The 26,721-nt window shown below is 43.1% G+C and overlaps 4 protein-coding genes and 2 long non-coding RNA genes across 10 annotated transcripts; 3 read left to right on the top strand and 3 right to left on the bottom strand.

The window, feature by feature from the left end:
- Positions 1–1,301: 1,301 nt before the first annotated feature.
- On the top strand, positions 1,302–6,242 carry LOC112239441. 4 transcript variants are annotated; one of them, XM_042309673.1, is made up of 11 exons: positions 1,302–1,856; positions 2,080–2,141; positions 2,213–2,287; positions 2,428–2,466; positions 2,579–2,653; positions 2,969–3,073; positions 3,157–3,297; positions 4,677–5,177; positions 5,394–5,678; positions 5,811–5,947; positions 6,112–6,242. In XM_042309673.1, exons 2-11 carry the CDS (start codon positions 2,088–2,090, stop codon positions 6,155–6,157), a joined length of 1,458 nt encoding a protein of 485 aa, XP_042165607.1. In that variant the 5' UTR covers positions 1,302–1,856; positions 2,080–2,087; the 3' UTR covers positions 6,158–6,242. The 4 variants fall into 4 exon arrangements, with proteins under 4 accessions (XP_042165607.1, XP_042165609.1, XP_042165606.1 ...); XM_042309675.1 differs by lacking the exon at positions 2,080–2,141 and having other exon boundaries at positions 1,303–1,856; XM_042309672.1 differs by lacking the exon at positions 1,302–1,856 and having other exon boundaries at positions 2,021–2,141.
- LOC121841412 lies at positions 6,229–9,392 on the bottom strand. The gene is made up of 4 exons (XR_006080434.1): positions 9,102–9,392; positions 8,756–8,903; positions 6,891–8,267; positions 6,229–6,781 (listed from the first exon to the last, which is right to left on the bottom strand). It is a non-coding gene; the product is annotated as an uncharacterized LOC121841412 (long non-coding RNA).
- A 198-nt stretch (positions 9,393–9,590) lies between these two features.
- On the top strand, positions 9,591–14,973 carry LOC121841414. The gene is made up of 8 exons (XM_042309680.1): positions 9,591–10,831; positions 10,903–10,977; positions 11,118–11,156; positions 11,269–11,343; positions 11,659–11,763; positions 14,083–14,367; positions 14,500–14,636; positions 14,801–14,973. The coding sequence occupies exons 1-8, from the start codon at positions 10,730–10,732 to the stop codon at positions 14,844–14,846; spliced, it is 864 nt and encodes a 287-aa protein (XP_042165614.1). The 5' UTR covers positions 9,591–10,729; the 3' UTR covers positions 14,847–14,973.
- Positions 14,594–16,358, bottom strand: LOC121841415. Its single transcript, XR_006080437.1, has 2 exons — positions 15,581–16,358; positions 14,594–15,471 (listed from the first exon to the last, which is right to left on the bottom strand). It is a non-coding gene; the product is annotated as an uncharacterized LOC121841415 (long non-coding RNA).
- A 2,039-nt stretch (positions 16,359–18,397) lies between these two features.
- LOC121841405 lies at positions 18,398–23,425 on the top strand. Of its 2 annotated transcripts, XM_042309562.1 has the most exons (9): positions 18,398–19,230; positions 19,442–19,503; positions 19,575–19,649; positions 19,790–19,828; positions 19,941–20,015; positions 20,331–20,435; positions 22,535–22,819; positions 22,952–23,088; positions 23,253–23,425. In XM_042309562.1, exons 2-9 carry the CDS (start codon positions 19,450–19,452, stop codon positions 23,296–23,298), a joined length of 816 nt encoding a protein of 271 aa, XP_042165496.1. In that variant the 5' UTR covers positions 18,398–19,230; positions 19,442–19,449; the 3' UTR covers positions 23,299–23,425. The 2 variants fall into 2 exon arrangements, with proteins under 2 accessions (XP_042165496.1, XP_042165497.1); XM_042309563.1 differs by lacking the exon at positions 19,442–19,503 and having other exon boundaries at positions 18,400–19,230.
- Positions 23,426–24,373: 948 nt separating this feature from the next.
- Positions 24,374–26,244, bottom strand: LOC112228479 (annexin B11). The gene is made up of 3 exons (XM_042309564.1): positions 25,998–26,244; positions 25,632–25,779; positions 24,374–25,384 (listed from the first exon to the last, which is right to left on the bottom strand). The coding sequence occupies exons 2-3, from the start codon at positions 25,748–25,750 to the stop codon at positions 24,895–24,897; spliced, it is 609 nt and encodes a 202-aa protein (XP_042165498.1). The 5' UTR covers positions 25,751–25,779; positions 25,998–26,244; the 3' UTR covers positions 24,374–24,894.
- Positions 26,245–26,721: the final 477 nt, after the last annotated feature.

The following is a 26,721-nucleotide window of genomic DNA, read 5'->3' on the forward strand; positions in this document are numbered from 1 at the left end:
GCAAATGTTATTTAATGACCTCTTGTCTTGTCTGATAAATGATGGTTCTGCTGCTTTCTCAGTAGTCACGGTGGGTGGACCGTCTTCCTTCTCGCCTCTATTGATGCAGGGACATACAGGACACCAATATTCCTCAGCAGCCTGAAAGGCATCTTCTTATCCAGCACTGATGCCCTGGCATCGGACATGTCCAGAAGTGAGAGCAAGCCCTTTCCGTCTGTTTCACCGGTGCAAGTTAAGGAGAATGTGTGAAGCAGTGATGCATGCCATAATGTTTAGCAGCAGGACTCATATACAAGACCTATAACCTAATAACACTTAACTACACTACTAAGCACACTTCTAAAGCTGTGACATACTGCAGAGGAGCGTATCACATTTATTTTGAACCGCAATGATGTTGGAATAAGGATACAGATCTCCCCTGCGATGAGTGCACTGTGGCCATACACATACAGGAGAAGGATACTGGCATGAACCCCTCCACCAAACAGTAGCAGACCCAGTATGCTGTACAACACCCCTGTGCTGAGAGAGAGCAGCAGAAACCAAACAGTGCTCACACTCTTCTCAATGCCACCAGAGAGGCCCCAGAACCCCAATACTGATGAGTCCCAATACTGAGGAGTAGCTGGGTCACTGTCTTGTGGTGGAAGACAGTGACCCAGCCCTCACTGCTGCTCGATCATCCTATTTTTCCAACTTAATTGGGGAAAATAAGAACAATCCGAAATGTATTTTTGATACTGTCGCGAAGCTAACTAAAAAGCAGCATTCCTCAAGTGAGGATGGCTTTCACTTCAGCAGTAATAAATTCATGAACTTCTTTGAGGAAAACATCATGATCATTAGAAAGCCAATTACGGACTCCTCTTTAAATCTGCGTATTCCTCCAAAGCTCAGTTGTCCTGAGTCTACACAACTCTGCCAGGACCTAGGATCAAGAGAGACGCTCAAGTGTTTTAGTACTTCAGTCGTTCCAAGACTGAAGACATCCTCTGATAAACCGAAATATGTAACGTTAGTGACAGTAAACAAATTATACTATAATGACAGAAACAATCCCCGCCTGAACTCAGGAGTAAAACTCTTGAACCTCTGAACCATATCTTTTAAAACTATTCGGGAGATCATTTTGATGCCCAGTACATATTTTTCAAACTGGTCCTTGGATTATCAATCAACTTTTCTCCAATATTGCGGAACGCCAGAGGGTAGATAACTAGCTAGCAAGATATTCCCACTAGATAACACAGCCACAAAGTACAAATTGGCTATATCGTAAAAATGTATGAAAACAGAAATACGCGTTTTGGTCTTAATTTAAGGTTGGACCATTAGATCAGCAGTGTGGTTCGGTTTAAAATCCGTTTATAAGAAGATGAATTGTAGAAATATCCGGGCAAGCTTGCTAGCCCCAAAATGTGTACAACTTCAAAGTTGCTCAACTGTTGCACAGGGGATCAACTACTGCATTTGAAGACACTGCCACCTGCTGACATGTGCCTCAAATGTGATTATCAAAGAGTCCTCAACAGCCATTTGAGGTAGATAGCTACATAGATTTGATTTGACAGTTATAAATTACACCCAGGGGGAAGATACCACCAGTCCGGTCCCTTACACGCCTTTCTTGTGACGTGTTATGCGCGGCCATAAAACGGTGACCTATTGTGACGTAACCAAGCATCAATACGCTACATGAACTGTGTTCAGTTTTGATATCAACAGTACAATCTCTTTCTTCAATCAGCTTGTTTCAGCTAATCTTTTGCCGCATAGTCTGCCCTAGCTGACGCTGTGCAGAGAATACTACGATTGGAAACGGTTGGTTAGACCCGTTCGCACTGCACAAGGTGATTTGGAGTTTAGAATGTCTGGTAGGCTCTTACATTCTTTGGGAGGTCCCAAATGGCACCCTGTAGTGTAGTACTTTTGATCTGTGCCCAGTGGGCTCAGATCAAAATAAGTGCACAAGTCAAAGTAAGTGCACTATATAGGGAATGGCGTGCCATTTGTCTGTGTGTGTGTGTTAGGATATGTTTTGTGCCAATCAATTGATGAAAATGTATCCCTCAGAAAACAAGATGGATCGTAGTGATGAGAGAATCAAAAGAGCTTTAAGGCGCCGCCCTTATGTGGTAAATACCTATTTATTTATTTTGTGTTCTGTCTTTGTTATCACATTTTAAATTGAGTGTTGTGTTGACAGTTGAATCCAGTGAGGGTGAACTCCCCTGATTCTGTGATGTGGCCAACCGGTAAGGTGCACAGAAGACCAAGGCCTGTAAGTCAAATCCGACCTGAAAACAATTACACATAAACATTACTTATGCTCCATGTACAAACTGCAGTTATCACAATAAAAGCAACTGCAGATATCCCTCCCCATCTAAACTCATTTGAAATTGAATGCTCTCTTGACAGTCTACTTCAGCGCAGACCCCTCAGATCCACAAAAGGCCTGTAAGTCACATTCAAATCAACCACATAACAGTAGCTACTTAAATGATTTATTGATAGCTACATCATTTATTTCCAAGGCCAAAATGAACAAAATAGTTTTTACTGTTCACAGCCAATCATTGAGAACTGTGGGCAGGAACAGACATCTGGGGATGGACGGGACATGAATCCAGAGCCTCTCAGCCAGGTCAGACATCTCTGCTGTTCCCATAGAGATCAATCTGTTGATTCAATTGGCAATTTTGGTTGGCTTGGTTGAATTGACAATCCTTCATTGGAAATGCTAAAGAATCCTACAGTATGGAAGGTCTTTAGTCCCATCCCTAATGTTATGGGAGTTGCATTTATTGCATTTCAATCCACTTGCATTTTCAATTACCCATGAATTACTCACTACTTGTACAAGTATGTTGGATTGCCTAAATATTCAACATTTTCTTGGCAGTCAATGCCAGTGAATTCCATGGCTGCCCTAAGTACATGCCTTTGTCTGTCTCCTCAGTCTGGAAGGGTGACTCGGCTGATGGAGAGAAATTATGATGGGGTGATCTCATCCTCCAACTCTGATGACATCTCTATCTACTCCTTCACTGACTGTGAATCTGAGGTAAGAGAGTTGTACACCATAGATGTGTTGAGTGATATGACTGTGAAGAGAATAGTCTCAGACTAATTGACTCTGATACACAGTCTGATGAGGATCATGAAAGGAGGACACCACCGCTGATAGTGAAGGATAAGGAGGATGGAAAGGTGACAAAGTTTGAAGTGAGGGAAATGGTAGAGGACGACAATCTGTCTCTCCACTCCTTGGATGATTCAGACTTTCTGGTATGTTCTGCACCATGTATTTGAGTAACTCTTTGACTGAATGTGGAGAATGGACTATGACCAACTAGCTCTCTGACACAGTGTGATAATGGCAATGATGCCTCTGCTGAGGACAGTCCAGGGTCTTCAAAGGAACCACAGAGAAAAGGGGCTTCATTGAAGGACCCTCGACTGGTATTCTCTTACATTTGTGTGTTAGTGGTGCGCAGGTCAGCTGTTTGTTCAACCAAGCCCACCCGCAATTGCTAATAACCCATCCGCAACCGCTTGACTATATGTGAAAAAGTGAAAACCTGACCCTAGTCCACAAATATAGAACACATCAGAGAAGGCAGAACTATTTTTTTGTCAGGGGGTGCAGGATTTTGTTGTGGCTAATATGGATATGTTTCTGCTTATCATTTCCGACATTTTGGCAGGCTATTTGTTAGTCAACTTGTCTATAATTTGATAGAAGACTAAATAAACCCTTGCTCACCGGAATAATGTTATAAATGGTAGAATGAATGCTTCAATCTAGTTGACATCGGTAAAGTTCTCCGTCATCTTTGATTCTTTCGCGGAGCAAGAAGAAAATGCAAAAACTCAAGATAAAAAGGGAAACTACTATCAGCTTTTAGGAGGCTAATAAAGCAGTCCCTAACTGCACAATCGCATTCTCTCAAGATGCTGAAAGAAATCATATTTCTCCACTCCTGTTCCCGAGTAAAAATATAGTCTACATTTGTTGTAGCCTATCATTTTACTGCAATAAATGCTTCATTCTGCAGGAGTTAATATTAAGACTGTGAGAGGTTAATTAAAGATCTACAGTCAGTGTCCAGATTTCAGTTTCCATTTAACTCATCTGAACAGTTTGTTCCCTTGATGTGCCATAGGCCTATTTGAATCCCCCTCTTGTGACTGTCGAATTTGTATAGTGCCTCACAATCGTCACACATAATAGAGACACTGCCATCATCCTCTTTGAATACTTCATCAAATCTTTTCCAAACATTCCTTTTCTGGCCATCCCTTCTTTATTTTCGTAGATTTCCTCTTATTGAATTAAACTCTGACATTGTCCTTTTTTCTGCCCTTTCCCAAAAGTGTTTGGTGATTGATGTCTAGTCTATTTGGCACGCGCCAAATTAGGCCCTAAAGCTTAGGTTTACGTACAAATGCTAAATAGCCTATAGATATAAATGACACAAGAATGATACATTTATGGAATTTTTTCATGTATTGTTTTCTCTTTATTCAACCTGACCGCCTCCCACATAATATTTCATGACCCTAAACCCGCCGCCCTGTGGATATAACCGTGGGACTGCTGCTTATGAGTCAATGCATCACTAATGTGTGTTACATCTCAATGATTTGACCCTATGTCTGTACAGATTATTGTGGCCAAGCCCAACATCCTTCTCCCTCCCTCTGTGAGTGCCCTGAAGAAGGCATCACGCCTGATGGAGTTGGTCCCTACTGTCCGGCCCTGCAGGGAGCAGCTGGACAAGAAGACACAGTGGACCAACACCAACGAGGAGAGCCTGAGGAGGATTAAAAAAAAACTGGCCTCCATAGAGCTCGACCTGGAGGAAGGCCTGAACAAGGTCAACGACGGTCAGGACATCAACCAAGAGAGGCAGAAGAATGAGGGATGCTTCAGAGCCTGGATTGAGAAGTGGATGGGGAGGAGGAAGGAGGAAAGACTGAGGGATGAAGATGTGAATAGGGAAGACAAAGGGAGGATGGGCGAGGAAGTGAGGGCACTGATCCAAGTGATGAAGAGAAACTGCAGTGAAAGTGATCTTGAGGCAGTAAACCTGGACAGTTGGCTGAATGACTTGGAAAGGTTGAAAGTGGCCTTCAAGAAATGCACTGGAGAGATGGCCGAAATGGTAGAGAGCATGGCAGAAATGCAGACCAGAATAGCTGAGAGCAGGCTCCTCAAGCTTGATAAAAATAACTATGTCCAGAGCTTTGTAAATGAATCTTACTTATTGAGTGTAGTCATGTATCTAATGTATTTATAGATTAGTCATACAGTATATCTACAGATTTTGTATAACCATAGCACTGTCCTAACAGTTTGTTTGTTGTTTGTGGTCTTACAGAGCCCAGGGAAAGTCTCTGGTCCTGTGTCTGGCCTCTCTCCTCTTGTGACCTCAGCACCCCGGACCCTGGCTGAAGCCCTACAAGCCCTGCCCTCTGCTGTGGCCCGTCCCTCCCAAAAGGATGTCCCAAAGCCTCCGACACCTCTAAGCCCTGTCTCTGTCATTGTTGCTTCGCCTGCTGTGGAGTACTTACCATACCACCGCAGCCCTCGCCTGGCCCCAATCACCAACCTGAGTGAGAACGGCAGGAAGCTGCTCCAGAAAATGTCAGGAGGGACGCCACAGGTGAGAGGAAACAGGAAGGGAATATTAGCCATATTTCCTTCTACAGTATATCATACCTCTAGATACCATAGCTCAAGAGTAGAAAATAGCCATAAGCTTATATTACTTTATCTCCTTGTCCAAAATATTCAGGAAAGGAAGGTCAAAAGGAAAAAGACCAAGGGAAAAAAGCAAGTGAAGAAAGAGAAGGCCAGTAAGATGCAGCAGGTGGAAAATGTTGGAGAAAGTAAGGAGGACAAGAAAGAGGAAAAGACGAGTCTGAGGAAGAGGTGAGGAAATAGAAGAGGGGAACATAACAAGGGCGTTTTAGAGATTTATAGAAATAGAATGAGGTAGAGAAATATAGACATTGAATGAGGTAGCAGAGAAAGAGCAGCTATCTGATGTTTAATGGCAAACTGCTAATTATTCTCCTGTTGTGTTTGATTGACAGGTTTCTCCAGTGGCTGCTGCCCAAACTGAGATGTTCGAAGAAATAATGGCCAACTACTACTACAGCACACACACATACTATTGATATTGGTCTCATTGTTATATTTTGAGACATGCACCATTCTTAAAAAATAAAAAAGACCCAATAATTATATTGGTTCCCATACAGCCTACTAGGGTAGCGTATGATAATGGGTTGGATTTACATAGCGTGTAGTTATCAGGCTTGGAAATATAGCCAGGAGATGCAGGGTCAACACCCCTACTCATGTCATAAGTGCCATGAGATGTTTAGTGACCACAGAGAGATAGGACCTCTGTGTGCACAGTCTCATCCGAAGGACAGCACCGGCCGCAGGGCAGTGTCTGGCATTGGGGTCTTAGGTCTTCTTTGGCCAAAGGGAAGTGAAGAGGGCCAGTATGAGAGAGCAAGAACTTTCTTAGCAGATAATGATAACATGACAACAGTAGCTGTAGATGATGTAATGAAAAGTTGGAGGGTGGTTGGTAATGGAGAACATCAGGTGGATCCACGTCTGGGTGTTGGGCAGGACCCCTAGCTCCTGGAGAACAGGAGCAGAGTTAAAGGGAACAGGGTAGGAGACAGAGACGTAAACACTCCGGTAGCTCTCCTTCTGTTTCTCCTGCGCCTTGTCCATGTTCTGTCTCACCTTGATTGATGACAGGAATACATGCAATTATATTTCATATTACAAATACATTTCTTACATATCTCTTGGAGGGACAGAACATAAATTAACAGAGGACAATCATTTTTACCTGGTCAAAAACCTCCACACGTCCTTCTCAGTCTGTGCCTGAAGGTAGTACTCAAAGGCGTTCTGATCTGGTTCGACAACTTCCACCACATCAGGTGGTGTTTCAGTGATCTGAAAGTACGTTATGCAAAAATAGCAATAGACAAACACTAAGTCAATCACAATTTTGAAAGACTACAGTACATGCAATAATTGTATATACAATTGCATTGTTTACCTCAGTCAACAGCTGCGGCTCCTGTCCATACTCAGCCTGGATGCTGCTGTTGTGTGCAAAGAGAATTACCTTCAGGTTGTTCTCCCACCCTTCCTGATACCAATCAAGGGACTTGCCCATGGCAGTCTTGAGGGTCTGGTTGGTCCATTTACTAAGGGTTTTGAAAAACTTTGTTTTAATCTAGGTTGTATAAATCAAGAGTACCAAGAGATTTGTCTACTGTATGGGTAAAAAAACACAAAGTACAAAACACACAAGCCAAAAGGAGGTCTTACAATCAACTGACAATCAATGCTTTCTTGCATTGATTTGACCTTGAACATTCAGAGCCTGCTTGTGTATTCAAATCAAAAACATCCGTGAAGAAAGGGTGGACCTTCAAGTACTGCCTCAAACCACTTGTCCAAGCATATTACATCTCAATGTATAACATGAGACAGAAAACACATTGAATGAAAACTATGGGCTCGATTAAATCTGTATCGCCGAAGTTCAGAGCTATAGTGGCTTATAACCACACTGACATCATTTTTTAAAAACGTTATTAGTTATACCATAAGTTGACTTTTTTACAAGGATTGTGATTGCTGAAAATAGCGCCATTGAAATGTAAAGGTCATTTCCAATCTTTGAGAACATTGCCTTTGAATTTCAATCGAGCTATAGCGAGTTTTGGTGTTACTGATTGAAGTCATCAATCTGTCAGTGACGACACAGGTGCTCCTGGATGAACCATCACAGATTCTGTTAGTGACTCCGGCATGTTTACTGTGAAACTCTGGGGGACACTGACAGACAGACAGTGGACTGAGGTGGGAATGTTGAAAATGTGGATGTTGAGCCACTGGAGCCCAGTGACTGCTGGTTTGAGAGGCAGATGCATGCCATGACTGAGTCCATGGCCAAAGCTGTGTTTGTGACTATGTCCATGACCGTGGCTGCAGCTGTGTCCATGCTTGTGACCATGTCCGTGACTTGGCCTCAAGCCCCCCATGGTTGTGTCCGTAATAACCTGAGAGCTGAACAGGGCTCCCCTGTGTATAGTAGGAGTGGGCCCAGCCTTCAAATGTCTTTGGTGTGGTCTCGGTAGCCTGTAGGTTGGAGGTAGAGGACACTGGAGCATAGGCTTGATATGGGCAGGAGCCTGGTGTTGGAATGATTCTGCAATCAATGAGAACATAGACAGATTTCAGAGAGCTTCTCTATACCAGTGATTCTCTATCTAATCATGGGGGACCACTAGGTGCCTATTGTAACGTATTCAATTACAGCTGAGGATCATCTATTATAACTGCACCTCATTATACTGTAGTGTGTAACGGATGTGAAACGGCTAGCTTAGTTAGCGGTGCGCGCTAAATAGCGTTTCAATCGGTGAAGTCACTTGCTCTGAGACCTTGAAGTAGTCGTTCCCCTTGCTCTGCAAGAGTCACATCTTTTGTGGAGCGATGTGTAATGATGCTTCGTGGGTGACTGTTGTTGATGTGTGCAGAGGGTCCCTGGTTCGTGCCCGGGTATGGGCGAGGGACGGTCTAAAGTTATACTGTTACAAGTACATCATGTGCTCTGGCTTGCACACAGCAAATGTTATTTAATGACCTCTTGTCTTGTCTGATAAATGATGGTTCTGGTGCTTTCTCAGTAGTCACGGTGGGTGGACCGTCTTCCTTCTCGCCTCTATTGATGCAGGGACATACAGGACACCAATATTCCTCAGCAGCCTGAAAGGCATCTTCTTATCCAGCACTGATGCCCTGGCATCGGACATGTCCAGAAGTGAGAGCAAGCCCTTTCCGTCTGTTTCACCGGTGCAAGTTAAGGAGAATGTGTGAAGCAGTGATGCATGCCATAATGTTTAGCAGCAGGACTCATATACAAGACCTATAACCTAATAACACTTAACTACACTACTAAGCACACTTCTAAAGCTGTGACATACTGCAGAGGAGCGTATCACATTTATTTTGAACCGCAATGATGTTGGAATAAGGATACAGATCTCCCCTGCGATGAGTGCACTGTGGCCATACACATACAGGAGAAGGATACTGGCATGAACCCCTCCACCAAACAGTAGCAGACCCAGTATGCTGTACAACACCCCTGTGCTGATAGAGAGCAGCAGAAACCAAACAGTGCTCACACTCTTCTCAATGCCACCAGAGAGGCCCCAGAACCCCAATACTGATGAGTCCCAATACTGAGGAGTAGCTGGGTCACTGTCTTGTGGTGGAAGACAGTGACCCAGCCCTCACTGCTGCTCGATCATCCTATTTTTCCAACTTAATTGGGGAAAATAAGAACAATCCGAAATGTATTTTTGATACTGTCGCGAAGCTAACTAAAAAGCAGCATTCCTCAAGTGAGGATGGCTTTCACTTCAGCAGTAATAAATTCATGAACTTCTTTGAGGAAAACATCATGATCATTAGAAAGCCAATTACGGACTCCTCTTTAAATCTGCGTATTCCTCCAAAGCTCAGTTGTCCTGAGTCTACACAACTCTGCCAGGACCTAGGATCAAGAGAGACGCTCAAGTGTTTTAGTACTTCAGTCGTTCCAAGACTGAAGACATCCTCTGATAAACCGAAATATGTAACGTTAGTGACAGTAAACAAATTATACTATAATGACAGAAACAATCCCCGCCTGAACTCAGGAGTAAAACTCTTGAACCTCTGAACCATATCTTTTAAAACTATTCGGGAGATCATTTTGATGCCCAGTACATATTTTTCAAACTGGTACTTGGATTATCAATCAACTTTTTCTCCAATATTGCGGAACGCCAGAGGGTAGATAACTAGCTAGCAAGATATTCCCACTAGATAACACAGCCACAAAGTACAAATTGGCTATATCGTAAAAATGTATGAAAACAGAAATACGCGTTTTGGTCTTAATTTAAGGTTGGACCATTAGATCAGCAGTGTGGTTCGGTTTAAAATCCGTTTATAAGAAGATGAATTGTAGAAATATCCGGGCAAGCTTGCTAGCCCCAAAATGTGTACAACTTCAAAGTTGCTCAACTGTTGCACAGGGGATCAACTACTGCATTTGAAGACACTGCCACCTGCTGACATGTGCCTCAAATGTGATTATCAAAGAGTCCTCAACAGCCATTTGAGGTAGATAGCTACATAGATTTGATTTGACAGTTATAAATTACACCCAGGGGGAAGATACCACCAGTCCGGTCCCTTACACGCCTTTCTTGTGACGTGTATTGCGCGGCCATAAAACGGTGACCTATTGTGACGTAACCAAGCATCAATACGCTACATGAACTGTGTTCAGATTTGATATCAACAGTACAATCTCTTTCTTCAATCAGCTTGTTTCAGCTAATCTTTTGCCGCATAGTCTGCCCTAGCTGACTCTGTGCAGAGAATACTACGATTGAAAACGGTTGGTTAGACCCGTTCGCACTGCACAAGGTGATTTGGAGTTTAGAATGTCTGGTAGGCTCTTACATTCTTTGGGGAAGTCCCAAATGGCACCCTGTAGTGTAGTACTTTTGACCTGTGCCCAGTGGGCTCAGATCAAAATAAGTGCACAAGTCAAAGTAAGTGCACTATATAGGGAATGGCGTGCCATTTGTCTGTGTGTGTGTGTGTTAGGATATGTTTTGTGCCAATCAATTGATGAAAATGTATCCCTCAGAAAACAAGATGGATCGTAGTGATGAGAGAATCAAAAGAGCTTTAAGGCGCCGCCCTTATGTGGTAAATACCTATTTATTTATTTTGTGTTCTGTCTTTGTTATCACATTTTAAATTGAGTGTTGTGTTGACAGTTGAATCCAGTGAGGGTGAACTCCCCTGATTCTGTGATGTGGCCAACCGGTAAGGTGCACAGAAGACCAAGGCCTGTAAGTCAAATCCGACCTGAAAACAATTACACATAAACATTACTTATGCTCCATGTACAAACTGCAGTTATCACAATAAAAGCAACTGCAGATATCCCTCCCCATCTAAACTCATTTGAAATTGAATGCTCTCTTGACAGTCTACTTCAGCGCAGACCCCTCAGATCCACAAAAGGCCTGTAAGTCACATTCAAATCAACCACATAACAGTAGCTACTTAAATGATTTATTGATAGCTACATCATTTATTTCCAAGGCCAAAATGAACAAAATAGTTTTTACTGTTCACAGCCAATCATTGAGAACTGTGGGCAGGAACAGACATCTGGGGATGGACGGGACATGAATCCAGAGCCTCTCAGCCAGGTCAGACATCTCTGCTGTTCCCATAGAGATCAATCTGTTGATTCAATTGGCAATTTTGGTTGGCTTGGTTGAATTGACAATCCTTCATTGGAAATGCTAAAGAATCCTACAGTATGGAAGGTCTTTAGTCCCATCCCTAATGTTATGGGAGTTGCATTTATTGCATTTCAATCCACTTGCATTTTCAATTACCCATGAATTACTCACTACTTGTACAAGTATGTTGGATTGCCTAAATATTCAACATTTTCTTGGCAGTCAATGCCAGTGAATTCCATGGCTGCCCTAAGTACATGCCTTTGTCTGTCTCCTCAGTCTGGAAGGGTGACTCGGCTGATGGAGAGAAATTATGATGGGGTGATCTCATCCTCCAACTCTGATGACATCTCTATCTACTCCTTCACTGACTGTGAATCTGAGGTAAGAGAGTTGTACACCATAGATGTGTTGAGTGATATGACTGTGAAGAGAATAGTCTCAGACTAATTGACTCTGATACACAGTCTGATGAGGATCATGAAAGGAGGACACCACCGCTGATAGTGAAGGATAAGGAGGATGGAAAGGTGACAAAGTTTGAAGTGAGGGAAATGGTAGAGGACGACAATCTGTCTCTCCACTCCTTGGATGATTCAGACTTTCTGGTATGTTCTGCACCATGTATTTGAGTAACTCTTTGACTGAATGTGGAGAATGGACTATGACCAACTAGCTCTCTGACACAGTGTGATAATGGCAATGATGCCTCTGCTGAGGACAGTCCAGGGTCTTCAAAGGAACCACAGAGAAAAGGGGCTTCATTGAAGGACCCTCGACTGGTATTCTCTTACATTTGTGTGTTAGTGGTGCGCAAGTCAGCTGTTTGTTCAACCAAGCCCACCCGCAATTGCTAATAACCCATCCGCAACCGCTCGACTATATGTGAAAAAGTGAAAACCTGACCCTAGTCCACAAATATAGAACACATCAGAGAAGGCGGTACTATTTAATTGTCAGGGGGTGCAGGATTTTGTTGTGGCTAATATGGATATGTTTCTGCTTATCATTTCCGACATTTTGGCAGGCTATTTGTTAGTCAACTTGTCTATAATTTGATAGAAGACTAAATAAACCCTTGCTCACCGGAATAATGTTATAAATGGTAGAATGAATGCTTCAATCTAGTTGACATCGGTAAAGTTCTCCGTCATCTTTGATTCTTTCGCGGAGCAAGAAGAAAATGCAAAAACTCAAGATAAAAAAGGGAAACTACTATCAGCTTTTAGGAGGCTAATAAAGCAGTCCCTAACTGCACAATCGCATTCTCTCAAGATGCTGAAAGAAATCATATTTCTCCACTCCTGTTCCCGAGTAAAAATATAGTCTACATTTGTTGTAGCCTATCATTTTACTGCAATAAATGCTTCATTCTGCAGGAGTTAATATTAAGACTGTGAGAGGTTAATTAAAGATCTACAGTCAGTGTCCAGATTTCAGTTTCCATTTAACTCATCTGAACAGTTTGTTCCCTTGATGTGCCATAGGCCTATTTGAATCCCCCTCTTGTGACTGTCGAATTTGTATAGTGCCTCACAATCGTCACACATAATAGAGACACTGCCATCATCCTCTTTGAATACTTCATCAAATCTTTTCCAAACATTCCTTTTCTGGCCATCCCTTCTTTATTTTCGTAGATTTCCTCTTATTGAATTAAACTCTGACATTGTCCTTTTTTTCTGCCCTTTCCCAAAAGTGTTTGGTGATTGATGTCTAGTCTATTTGGCACGCGCCAAATTAGGCCCTAAAGCTTAGGTTTACGTACAAATGCTAAATAGCCTATAGATATAAATGACACAAGAATGATACATTTATGGAATTTTTTCATGTATTGTTTTCTCTTTATTCAACCTGACCGCCTCCCACATAATATTTCATGACCCTAAACCCGCCGCCCTGTGGATATAACCGTGGGACTGCTGCTTATGAGTCAATGCATCACTAATGTGTGTTACATCTCAATGATTTGACCCTATGTCTGTACAGATTATTGTGGCCAAGCCCAACATCCTTCTCCCTCCCTCTGTGAGTGCCCTGAAGAAGGCATCACGCCTGATGGAGTTGGTCCCTACTGTCCGGCCCTGCAGGGAGCAGCTGGACAAGAGACACAGTGGACCAACACCAACGAGGAGAGCCTGAGGAGGATTAAAAAAACTGGCCTCCATAGAGCTCGACCTGGAGGAAGGCCTGAACAAGGTCAACGACGGTCAGGACATCAACCAAGAGAGGCAGAAGAATGAGGGATGCTTCAGAGCCTGGATTGAGAAGTGGATGGGGAGGAGGAAGGAGGAAAGACTGAGGGATGAAGATGTGAATAGGGAAGACAAAGGGAGGATGGGCGAGGAAGTGAGGGCACTGATCCAAGTGATGAAGAGAAACTGCAGTGAAAGTGATCTTGAGGCAGTAAACCTGGACAGTTGGCTGAATGACTTGGAAAGGTTGAAAGTGGCCTTCAAGAAATGCACTGGAGAGATGGCCGAAATGGTAGAGAGCATGGCAGAAATGCAGACCAGAATAGCTGAGAGCAGGCTCCTCAAGCTTGATAAAAATAACTATGTCCAGAGCTTTGTAAATGAATCTTACTTATTGAGTGTAGTCATGTATCTAATGTATTTATAGATTAGTCATACAGTATATCTACAGATTTTGTATAACCATAGCACTGTCCTAACAGTTTGTTTGTTGTTTGTGGTCTTACAGAGCCCAGGGAAAGTCTCTGGTCCTGTGTCTGGCCTCTCTCCTCTTGTGACCTCAGCACCCCGGACCCTGGCTGAAGCCCTACAAGCCCTGCCCTCTGCTGTGGCCCGTCCCTCCCAAAAGGATGTCCCAAAGCCTCCGACACCTCTAAGCCCTGTCTCTGTCATTGTTGCTTCGCCTGCTGTGGAGTACTTACCATACCACCGCAGCCCTCGCCTGGCCCCAATCACCAACCTGAGTGAGAACGGCAGGAAGCTGCTCCAGAAAATGTCAGGAGGGACGCCACAGGTGAGAGGAAACAGGAAGGGAATATTAGCCATATTTCCTTCTACAGTATATCATACCTCTAGATACCATAGCTCAAGAGTAGAAAATAGCCATAAGCTTATATTACTTTATCTCCTTGTCCAAAATATTCAGGAAAGGAAGGTCAAAAGGAAAAAGACCAAGGGAAAAAAGCAAGTGAAGAAAGAGAAGGCCAGTAAGATGCAGCAGGTGGAAAATGTTGGAGAAAGTAAGGAGGACAAGAAAGAGGAAAAGACGAGTCTGAGGAAGAGGTGAGGAAATAGAAGAGGGGAACATAACAAGGGCGTTTTAGAGATTTATAGAAATAGAATGAGGTAGAGAAATATAGACATTGAATGAGGTAGCAGAGAAAGAGCAGCTATCTGATGTTTAATGGCAAACTGCTAATTATTCTCCTGTTGTGTTTGATTGACAGGTTTCTCCAGTGGCTGCTGCCCAAACTGAGATGTTCGAAGAAATAATGGCCAACTACTACTACAGCACACACACATACTATTGATATTGGTCTCATTGTTATATTTTGAGACATGCACCATTCTTAAAAAAATAAAAAAGACCCAATAATTATATTGGTTCCCATACAGCCTACTAGGGTAGCGTATGATAATGGGTTGGATTTACATAGCGTGTAGTTATCAGGCTTGGAAATATAGCCAGGAGATGCAGGGTCAACACCCCTACTCATGTCATAAGTGCCATGAGATGTTTAGTGACCACAGAGAGATAGGACCTCTGTGTGCACAGTCTCATCCGAAGGACAGCACCGGCCGCAGGGCAGTGTCTGGCATTGGGGTCTTAGGTCTTCTTTGGCCAAAGGGAAGTGAAGAGGGCCAGTATGAGAGAGCAAGAACTTTCTTAGCAGATAATGATAACATGACAACAGTAGCTGTAGATGATGTAATGAAAAGTTGGAGGGTGGTTGGTAATGGAGAACATCAGGTGGATCCACGTCTGGGTGTTGGGCAGGACCCCTAGCTCCTGGAGAACAGGAGCAGAGTTAAAGGGAACAGGGTAGGAGACAGAGACGTAAACACTCCGGTAGCTCTCCTTCTGTTTCTCCTGCGCCTTGTCCATGTTCTGTCTCACCTTGATTGATGACAGGAATACATGCAATTATATTTCATATTACAAATACATTTCTTACATATCTCTTGGAGGGACAGAACATAAATTAACAGAGGACAATCATTTTTACCTGGTCAAAAACCTCCACACGTCCTTCTCAGTCTGTGCCTGAAGGTAGTACTCAAAGGCGTTCTGATCTGGTTCGACAACTTCCACCACATCAGGTGGTGTTTCAGTGATCTGAAAGTACGTTATGCAAAAATAGCAATAGACAAACACTAAGTCAATCACAATTTTGAAAGACTACAGTACATGCAATAATTGTATATACAATTGCATTGTTTACCTCAGTCAACAGCTGCGGCTCCTGTCCATACTCAGCCTGGATGCTGCTGTTGTGTGCAAAGAGAATTACCTTCAGGTTGTTCTCCCACCCTTCCTGATACCAATCAAGGGACTTGCCCATGGCAGTCTTGAGGGTCTGGTTGGTCCATTTACTAAGGGTTTTGAAAAACTTTGTTTTAATCTAGGTTGTATAAATCAAGAGTACCAAGAGATTTGTCTACTGTATGGGTAAAAAAACACAAAGTACAAAACACACAAGCCAAAAGGAGGTCTTACAATCAACTGACAATCAATGCTTTCTTGCATTGATTTGACCTTGAACATTCAGAGCCTGCTTGTGTATTCAAATCAAAAACATCCGTGAAGAAAGGGTGGACCTTCAAGTACTGCCTCAAACCACTTGTCCAAGCATATTACATCTCAATGTATAACATGAGACAGAAAACACATTGAATGAAAACTATGGGCTCGATTAAATCTGTATCGCCGAAGTTCAGAGCTATAGTGGCTTATAACCACACTGACATCATTTTTTAAAAACGTTATTAGTTATACCATAAGTTGACTTTTTACAAGGATTGTGATTGCTGAAAATAGCGCCATTGAAATGTAAAGGTCATTTCCAATCTTTGAGAACATTGCCTTTGAATTTCAATCGAGCTATAGCGAGTTTTGGTGTTACTGATTGAAGTCATCAATCTGTCAGTGACGACACAGGTGCTCCTGGATGAACCATCACAGATTCTGTTAGTGACTCCGGCATGTTTACTGTGAAACTCTGGGGGACACTGACAGACAGACAGTGGACTGAGGTGGGAATGTTGAAAATGTGGATGTTGAGCCACTGGAGCCCAGTGACTGCTGGTTTGAGAGGCAGATGCATGCCATGACTGAGTCCATGGCCAAAGCTGTGTTTGTGACTATGTCCATGACCGTGGCTGCAGCTGTGTCCATGCTTGTGACCATGTCCGTGACTTGGCCTCAAGCCCCCCATGGTTGTGTCCGTAATAACCTGAGAGCTGAACAGGGCTCCCCTGTGTATAGTAGGAGTGGGCCCAGCCTTCAAATGTCTTTGGTGTGGTCTCGGTAGCCTGTAGGTTGGAGGTAGAGGACACTGGAGCATAGGCTTGATATGGGCAGGAGCCTGGTGTTGGAATGATTCTGCAATCAATGAGAACATAGACAGATTTCAGAGAGCTTCTCTATACCAGTGATTCTCTATCTAATCATGGGGGACCACTAGGTGCCTATTGTAACGTATTCAATTACAGCTGAGGATCATCTATTATAACTGCACCTCATTATACTGTAGTGTGTAACGGATGTGAAACGGCTAGCTTAGTTAGCGGTGCGCGCTAAATAGCGTTTCAATCGGTGAAGTCACTTGCTCTGAGACCTTGAAGTAGTCGTTCCCCTTGCTCTGCAAGAGTCACATCTTTTGTGGAGCGATGTGTAATGATGCTTCGTGGGTGACTGTTGTTGATGTGTGCAGAGGGTCCCTGGTTCGTGCCCGGGTATGGGCGAGGGGACGGTCTAAAGTTATACTGTTACAAGTACATCATGTGCTCTGGCTTGCACACAGCAAATGTTATTTAATGACCTCTTGTCTTGTCTGATAAATGATGGTTCTGGTGCTTTCTCAGTAGTCACGGTGGGTGGACCGTCTTCCTTCTGCCTCTATTGATGCAGGGACATACAGGACACCAATATTCCTCAGCAGCCTGAAAGGCATCTTCTTATCCAGCACTGATGCCCTGGCATCGGACATGTCCAGAAGTGAGAGCAAGCCCTTTCCGTCTGTTTCACCGGTGCAAGTTAAGGAGAATGTGTGAAGCAGTGATGCATGCCATAATGTTTAGCAGCAGGACTCATATACAAGACCTATAACCTAATAACACTTAACTACACTACTAAGCACACTTCTAAAGCTGTGACATACTGCAGAGGAGCGTATCACATTTATTTTGAACCGCAATGATGTTGGAATAAGGATACAGATCTCCCCTGCGATGAGTGCACTGTGGCCATACACATACAGGAGAAGGATACTGGCATGAACCCCTCCACCAAACAGTAGCAGACCCAGTATGCTGTACAACACCCCTGTGCTGATAGAGAGCAGCAGAAACCAAACAGTGCTCACACTCTTCTCAATGCCACCAGAGAGGATAGAACCCCAATACTGATGAGTCCCAATACTGAGGAGTAGCTGGGTCACTGTCTTGTGGTGGAAGACAGTGACCCAGCCCTCACTGCTGCTCGATCATCCTATTTTTCCAACTTAATTGGGGAAAATAAGAACAATCCGAAATGTATTTTTGATACTGTCGCGAAGCTAACTAAAAAGCAGCATTCCTCAAGTGAGGATGGCTTTCACTTCAGCAGTAATAAATTCATGAACTTCTTTGAGGAAAACATCATGATCATTAGAAAGCCAATTACGGACTCCTCTTTAAATCTGCGTATTCCTCCAAAGCTCAGTTGTCCTGAGTCTACACAACTCTGCCAGGACCTAGGATCAAGAGAGACGCTCAAGTGTTTTAGTACTTCAGTCGTTCAAAGACTGAAGACATCCTCTGATAAACCGAAATATGTAACGTTAGTGACAGTAAACAAATTATACTATAATGACAGAAACAATCCCCGCCTGAACTCAGGAGTAAAACTCTTGAACCTCTGAACCATATCTTTTAAAACTATTCGGGAGATCATTTTGATGCCCAGTACATATTTTTCAAACTGGTACTTGGATTATCAATCAACTTTTTCTCCAATATTGCGGAACGCCAGAGGGTAGATAACTAGCTAGCAAGATATTCCCACTAGATAACACAGCCACAAAGTACAAATTGGCTATATCGTAAAAATGTATGAAAACAGAAATACGCGTTTTGGTCTTAATTTAAGGTTGGACCATTAGATCAGCAGTGTGGTTCGGTTTAAAATCCGTTTATAAGAAGATGAATTGTAGAAATATCCGGGCAAGCTTGCTAGCCCCAAAATGTGTACAACTTCAAAGTTGCTCAACTGTTGCACAGGGGATCAACTACTGCATTTGAAGACACTGCCACCTGCTGACATGTGCCTCAAATGTGATTATCAAAGAGTCCTCAACAGCCATTTGAGGTAGATAGCTACATAGATTTGATTTGACAGTTATAAATTACACCCAGGGGGAAGATACCACCAGTCCGGTCCCTTACACGCCTTTCTTGTGACGTGTTATGCGCGGCCATAAAACGGTGACCTATTGTGACGTAACCAAGCATCAATACGCTACATGAACTGTGTTCAGTTTTGATATCAACAGTACAATCTCTTTCTTCAATCAGCTTGTTTCAGCTAATCTTTTGCCGCATAGTCTGCCCTAGCTGACGCTGTGCAGAGAATACTACGATTGGAAACGGTTGGTTAGACCCGTTCGCACTGCACAAGGTGATTTGGAGTTTAGAATGTCTGGTAGGCTCTTACATTCTTTGGGAGGTCCCAAATGGCACCCTGTAGTGTAGTACTTTTGATCTGTGCCCAGTGGGCTCAGATCAAAATAAGTGCACAAGTCAAAGTAAGTGCGCTATATAGGGAATGGCGTGCCATTTGTCTGTGTGTGTGTTTTGTGCCAATCAATTGATGAAAATGTATCCCTCAGAAAACAAGATGGATCGTAGTGATGAGAGAATCAGAAGAGCTTTAAGGCGCCGCCCTTATGTGGTAAATACCTATTTATTTATTTTGTGTTCTGTCTTTGTTATCACATTTTAAATTGAGTGTTGTGTTGACAGTTGAATCCAGTGAGGGTGAACTCCCCTGATTCTGTGATGTGGCCAACCGGTAAGGTGCACAGAAGACCAAGGCCTGTAAGTCAAATCCGACCTGAAAACAATTACACATAAACATTACTTATGCTCCATGTACAAACTGCAGTTATCACAATAAAAGCAACTGCAGATATCCCTCCCCATCTAAACTCATTTGAAATTGAATGCTCTCTTGACAGTCTACTTCAGCGCAGACCCCTCAGATCCACAAAAGGCCTGTAAGTCACATTCAAATCAACCACATAACAGTAGCTACTTAAATGATTTATTGATAGCTACATCATTTATTTCCAAGGCCAAAATGAACAAAATAGTTTTTACTGTTCACAGCCAATCATTGAGAACTGTGGGCAGGAACAGACATCTGGGGATGGACGGGACATGAATCCAGAGCCTCTCAGCCAGGTCAGACATCTCTGCTGTTCCCATAGAGATCAATCTGTTGATTCAATTGGCAATTTTGGTTGGCTTGGTTGAATTGACAATCCTTCATTGGAAATGCTAAAGAATCCTACAGTATGGAAGGTCTTTAGTCCCATCCCTAATGTTATGGGAGTTGCATTTATTGCATTTCAATCCACTTGCATTTTCAATTACCCATGAATTACTCACTACTTGTACAAGTATGTTGGATTGCCTAAATATTCAACATTTTCTTGGCAGTCAATGCCAGTGAATTCCATGGCTGCCCTAAGTACATGCCTTTGTCTGTCTCCTCAGTCTGGAAGGGTGACTCGGCTGATGGAGAGAAATTATGATGGGGTGATCTCATCCTCCAACTCTGATGACATCTCTATCTACTCCTTCACTGACTGTGAATCTGAGGTAAGAGAGTTGTACACCATAGATGTGTTGAGTGATATGACTGTGAAGAGAATAGTCTCAGACTAATTAACTCTGATACACAGTCTGATGAGGATCATGAAAGGAGGACACCACCGCTGATAGTGAAGGATAAGGAGGATGGAAAGGTGACAAAGTTTGAAGTGAGGGAAATGGTAGAGGACGACAATCTGTCTCTCCACTCCTTGGATGATTCAGACTTTCTGGTATGTTCTGCACCATGTATTTGAGTAACTCTTTGACTGAATGTGGAGAATGGACTATGACCAACTAGCTCTCTGACACAGTGTGATAATGGCAATGATGCCTCTGCTGAGGACAGTCCAGGGTCTTCAAAGGAACCACAGAGAAAAGGGGCTTCACTGAAGGACCCTCGACTGGTATTCTCTTACATTTGTGTGTTAGTGGTGCGCAAGTCAGCTGTTTGTTCAACCAAGCCCACCCGCAATTGCTAATAACCCATCCGCAACCGCTCGACTATATGTGAAAAGTGAAAACCTGACCCTAGTCCACAAATATAGAACACATCAGAGAAGGCGGTACTATTTAATTGTCAGGGGGTGCAGGATTTTGTTGTGGCTAATATGGATATGTTTCTGCTTATCATTTCCGACATTTTGGCAGGCTATTTGTTAGTCAACTTGTCTATAATTTGATAGAAGACTAAATAAACCCTTGCTCACCGGAATAATGTTATAAATGGTAGAATGAATGCTTCAATCTAGTTGACATCGGTAAAGTTCTCCGTCATCTTTGATTCTTTCGCGGAGCAAGAAGAAAATGCAAAAACTCAAGATAAAAAAGGGAAACTACTATCAGCTTTTAGGAGGCTAATAAAGCAGTCCCTAACTGCACAATCGCATTCTCTCAAGATGCTGAAAGAAATCATATTTCTCCACTCCTGTTCCCGAGTCAAAATATAGTCTACATTTGTTGTAGCCTATCATTTTACTGCAATAAATGCTTCATTCTTCCTTTTCTGGCCATCCCTTCTTTATTTTCAACTCTCCATTTCGTAGATTTCCTCTTATTGAATTCAACTCTGACATTGTCCTTTTTCTGCCCTTTCCCAAAAGTGTTTGGTGATTGATGTCTAGTCTATTTGGCACGCGCCAAATTAGGCCCTAAAGCTTAGGTTTACGTACAAATGCTAAATAGCCTATAGATATAAATGACACAAGAATGATACATTTATGGAAATTTTTTCATGTATTGTTTTCTCTTTATTCAACCTGACCGCCTCCCACATAATATTTCATGACCCTAAACCCGCCGCCCTGTGGATATAACCGCGGGACTGCTGCTTATGAGTCAATGCATCACTAATGTGTGTTACATCTCAATGATTTGACCCTATGTCTGTACAGATTATTGTGGCCAAGCCCAACATCCTTCTCCCTCCCTCTGTGAGTGCCCTGAAGAAGGCATCACGCCTGATGGAGTTGGTCCCTACTGTCCGGCCCTGCAGGGAGCAGCTGGACAAGAAGACACAGTGGACCAACACCAACGAGGAGAGCCTGAGGAGGATTAAAAAACTGGCCTCCATAGAGCTCGACCTGGAGGAAGGCCTGAACAAGGTCAACGACGGTCAGGACATCAACCAAGAGAGGCAGAAGAATGAGGGATGCTTCAGAGCCTGGATTGAGAAGTGGATGGGGAGGAGGAAGGAGGAAAGACTGAGGGATGAAGATGTGAATAGGGAAGACAAAGGGAGGATGGGCGAGGAAGTGAGGGCACTGATCCAAGTGATGAAGAGAAACTGCAGTGAAAGTGATCTTGAGGCAGTAAACCTGGACAGTTGGCTGAATGACTTGGAAAGGTTGAAAGTGGCCTTCAAGAAATGCACTGGAGAGATGGCCGAAATGGTAGAGAGCATGGCAGAAATGCAGACCAGAATAGCTGAGAGCAGGCTCCTCAAGCTTGATAAAAATAATTATGTCCAGAGCTTTGTAAATGAATCTTACTTATTGAGTGTAGTCATGTATCTAATGTATTTATAGATTAGTCATACAGTATATCTACAGATTTTGTATAACCATAGCACTGTCCTAACAGTTTGTTTGTTGTTTGTGGTCTTACAGAGCCCAGGGAAAGTCTCTGGTCCTGTGTCTGGCCTCTCTCCTCTTGTGACCTCAGCACCCCGGACCCTGGCTGAAGCCCTACAAGCCCTGCCCTCTGCTGTGGCCCGTCCCTCCCAAAAGGATGTCCCAAAGCCTCCGACACCTCTAAGCCCTGTCTCTGTCATTGTTGCTTCGCCTGCTGTGGAGTACTTACCATACCACCGCAGCCCTCGCCTGGCCCCAATCACCAACCTGAGTGAGAACGGCAGGAAGCTGCTCCAGAAAATGTCAGGAGTGACGCCACAGGTGAGAGGAAACAGGAAGGGAATATTAGCCATATTTCCTTCTACAGTATATCATACCTCTAGATACCATAGCTCAAGAGTAGAAAATAGCCATAAGCTTATATTACTTTATCTCCTTGTCCAAAATATTCAGGAAGGGAAGGTCAAAAGGAAAAAGACCAAGGGAAAAAAGCAAGTGAAGAAAGAGAAGGCCAGTAAGATGCAGCAGGTGGAAAATGTTGGAGAAAGTAAGGAGGACAAGAAAGAGGAAAAGACGAGTCTGAGGAAGAGGTGAGGAAATAGAAGAGGGGAACATAACAAGGGCGTTTTAGAGATTTATAGAAATAGAATGAGGTAGAGAAATATAGACATTGAATGAGGTAGCAGAGAAAGAGCAGCTATCTGATGTTTAATGGCAAACTGCTATTTATTCTCCTGTTGTGTTTGATTGACAGGTTTCTCCAGTGGCTGCTGCCCAAACTGAGATGTTCGAAGAAATAATGGCCAACTACTACTACAGCACACACACATACTATTGATATTGGTCTCATTGTTATATTTTGAGACATGCACCATTCTTAAAAAAATAAAAAAGACCCAATAATTATATTGGTTCCCATACAGCCTACTAGGGTAGCGTATGATAATGGGTTGGATTTACATAGCGTGTAGTTATCAGGCTTGGAAATATAGCCAGGAGATGCAGGGTCAACACCCCTACTCATGTCATAAGTGCCATGAGATGTTTAGTGACCACAGAGAGATAGGACCTCTGTGTGCAGGGCAGTGTCTGGCATTGGGGTCTTAGGTCTTCTTTGGCCAAAGGGAAGTGAAGAGGGCCAGTATGAGAGAGCAAGAACTTTCTTAGCAGATAATGATAACATGACAACAGTAGCTGTAGATGATGTAATGAAAAGTTGGAGGGTGGTTGGTAATGGAGAACATCAGGTGGATCCACGTCTGGGTGTTGGGCAGGACCCCTAGCTCCTGGAGAACAGGAGCAGAGTTAAAGGGAACAGGGTAGGAGACAGACGTAAACACTCCGGTAGCTCTCCTTCTGTTTCTCCTGCGCCTTGTCCATGTTCTGTCTCACCTTGATTGATGACAGGAATACATGCAATTATATTTCATATTACAAATACATTTCTTACATATCTCTTGGAGGGACAGAACATAAATTAACAGAGGACAATCATTTTTACCTGGTCAAAAACCTCCACACGTCCTTCTCAGTCTGTGCCTGAAGGTAGTACTCAAAGGCGTTCTGATCTGGTTCGACAACTTCCACCACATCAGGTGGGGTTTCAGTGATCTGAAAGTACGTTATGCAAAAATAGCAATAGACAAACACTAAGTCAATCCCAATTTTGAAAGACTACAGTACATGCAATAATTGTATATACAATTGCATTGTTTCCCTCAGTCAACAGCTGCGGCTCCTGTCCATACTCAGCCTGGATGCTGCTGTTGTGTGCAAAGAGAATTACCTTCAGGTTGTTCTCCCACCCTTCCTGATACCAATCAAGGGACTTGCCCATGGCAGTCTTGAGGTTCTGGTTGGTCCATTTACTAAGGGTTTTGAAAAACTTTGTTTTAATCTAGGTTGTATAAATCAAGAATACCAAGAGATTTGTCTACTGTATGTGTAAAAAACACATCGTACAAAACACACAAGCCAAAAGGTCTTACAATCAACAGACAATCAAAGCCTTCTTGCATTGATTTGACCTTGAACATTCAGAGCCTGCTTGTGTATTCAAACCAAAAACATCAGTGAAGAAAAAGTGGACCTTCAAGTAGTCTCAAACCACTTGTCCAAGCATATTACATCTCAATGTATAACATGAGACAGAAAACATATTGAATGACAACTATGGGCTCAATTAAATCTGTATCGCCGAAGTTCAGACTATAGCAGTTTATAACCACACTGACATAATTTGTTTTATGTTATTAGTTATACCATAAGTTGACATTTTTACAAAGATTGTTGAAATTAGAGCACATGAAATGTAAAGGTAATTTCCAATCTTTGAGAACATTGCCTTTGAATTTCAATCGAGCTATAGCAAGTTTTGGTGTTACTGATTGAAGTCATCAATCTGTCAGTGACGACACAGGTGCTCCTAGAGGAACCGTCACAGATTCTGTTAGTGACTCCGGCATGTTTGCTGTGAAACTCTGGGGGACACTGACAGACACAGACAGTGAACTGAGGTGGGAATGTTGAGAATGTGGATGTTGAGCCACTGGAGCCCAGTGACTGCTGGTTTGAGAGGCAGATGCATGCCCATGACTGAGTCCATGGCCAAAGCTGTGTTCATGACTATGTCCATGACCTTGGCTGTGGCTGCAGCTGTGTCCATGTTTGTGACCATGTCCGTGACTTGGCCCAAAGCTATCCTTGATGCCATATCCATGGTTGTGTCCGTAATAACCTGAGAGCTGAACAGGGCTCCCCTGTGTATAGTAGGAGTGGGCCCAGCCTTCAAATGTCTTTGGTGTGGTCTCGGTAGCCTGTAGGTTGGAGGTAGAGGACACTGGAGCGTAGGCTTGGACTGGGTAGGAGCCTGGGGTTGGAATGATTCTGCAATCAATGAGAACGTAGACAGATTTCAGAGAGCTTATCTATACCAGTGATTCTCTATCTAATCATGGGGGACCACTAGGTGCCTATTGTAAAGTATTCAATTACAGCTGAGGATCATCTATTATAACTGCACCTCATTATACTGTAGTATATCATGTGCTCTGGCTTGCACACAGCAATTGTTATTTAATGACCTCTTGTCTTGTCTGATAAATGATGGGTCTGGTGCTTTCTCAATACTCACGGTGGGTGGACCGTCTTCCTTCTCGCCTCTATTGATGCAGGGACATACAGGACACCAATGTTCCTCAGCAGCCTGAAAGGCATCTTCTTGTCCAGCACTGATGCCCTGGCATCGGACATGTCCAGAAGTGAGAGCAAGCCCTTCCCGTCTGTTTCACCGGTGCAAGTTAAGGAGAATGTGTGAAGCAGTGAAGCAAGATTTTTTCAAAACAAACATGCCATAATGTTTAGCAGCAGGACTCATATACAACACCTATAACCTAATACCAGTTAACTACACTACTAAGCACACTTATAAAGCTGTGAGATACTGTAGAGGAGCGTGTCACATTTATTTTGAACCGCAATGATGTTGGAATAAGGATACAGATCTCCCCTGCGATGAGTGCACTGTGGCCATACACATACAGGAGAAGGATACTGGCATGAACCCCTCCACCAAACAGTAGCAGACCCAGTATGCTGTACAACACCCCTGTGCTGATAGAGAGCAGCAGAAACCAAACAGTGCTCACACTCTTCTCAATGCCACCAGAGAGGCCCCAGAACCCCAATACTGATGAGTCCCAATACTGAGGAGTAGCTGGGTCACTGTCTTGTGGTGGAAGACAGTGACCCAGCCCTCACTGCTGCTCGATCATCCTATTTTTCCAGTTTAATTGAGGAAAATAAGAACAATCCGAAATGTATTTTTGATACTGTAGCAAAGCTAACTAAAAATATCATCTACTGTATCTTGCCTATGCTGCTCTGTACCATCACTCATTCATATATCCTTATGTACATATTCTTTATCCCCTTACACTGTGTATGACAGTAGTTTTTTTGGAATTGTTAGTTAGATTACTTGCTCGTTATTACTGCATTGTCGGAACTAGAAGCACAAGCATTTCGCTACACTCGCATTAACATCTGCTAACCATGTGTATGTGACAAATAAAATTTGATTTGATTTGATTTGCACGCCTTTCTTGTGACGTGTTATGCGCGGCCATAAAACGGTGACCTATTGTGACGTAACCAAGCATCAATTCGCTACATGTACTGTGTTCAGCTTCGAGTGCCAAGATGGCTACTTGAACAGACGCTTT

This window comes from Oncorhynchus tshawytscha, linkage group LG30, assembly GCF_018296145.1.
Source record: "Oncorhynchus tshawytscha isolate Ot180627B linkage group LG30, Otsh_v2.0, whole genome shotgun sequence".
Taxonomy (NCBI): Eukaryota; Metazoa; Chordata; class Actinopteri; order Salmoniformes; family Salmonidae; genus Oncorhynchus; species Oncorhynchus tshawytscha.

Excerpts from the sequence above, each read along its gene's own strand:
- LOC121841414 (XM_042309680.1), top strand. The coding sequence starts at position 10,730 with ATGTTTTGTGCCAATCAATTGATGAAAATGTATCCCTCAGAAAACAAG. Across the intron at positions 10,832-10,902 it reads TAAGGCGCCGCCCTTATGTG|TTGAATCCAGTGAGGGTGAA; the intron begins GTAAATACCTAT and ends TTGTGTTGACAG. Across the intron at positions 11,764-14,082 it reads TCACTGACTGTGAATCTGAG|AGCCCAGGGAAAGTCTCTGG; the intron begins GTAAGAGAGTTG and ends GTGGTCTTACAG.
- LOC112239441 (XM_042309672.1), top strand. The coding sequence starts at position 2,040 with ATGTTTTGTGCCAATCAATTGATGAAAATGTATCCCTCAGAAAACAAG. Across the intron at positions 2,288-2,427 it reads TGCACAGAAGACCAAGGCCT|TCTACTTCAGCGCAGACCCC; the intron begins GTAAGTCAAATC and ends CTCTCTTGACAG. Across the intron at positions 2,654-2,968 it reads ATCCAGAGCCTCTCAGCCAG|TCTGGAAGGGTGACTCGGCT; the intron begins GTCAGACATCTC and ends CTGTCTCCTCAG.
- LOC112228479 (XM_042309564.1), bottom strand. The coding sequence starts at position 25,750 with ATGTCCGATGCCAGGGCATCAGTGCTGGACAAGAAGATGCCTTTCAGG. Across the intron at positions 25,385-25,631 it reads AGGAAGACGGTCCACCCACC|AATCATTCCAACCCCAGGCT; the intron begins GTGAGTATTGAG and ends CATTGATTGCAG.
- LOC121841405 (XM_042309562.1), top strand. The coding sequence starts at position 19,450 with ATGGATCGTAGTGATGAGAGAATCAGAAGAGCTTTAAGGCGCCGCCCT. Across the intron at positions 19,504-19,574 it reads TAAGGCGCCGCCCTTATGTG|TTGAATCCAGTGAGGGTGAA; the intron begins GTAAATACCTAT and ends TTGTGTTGACAG. Across the intron at positions 20,016-20,330 it reads ATCCAGAGCCTCTCAGCCAG|TCTGGAAGGGTGACTCGGCT; the intron begins GTCAGACATCTC and ends CTGTCTCCTCAG.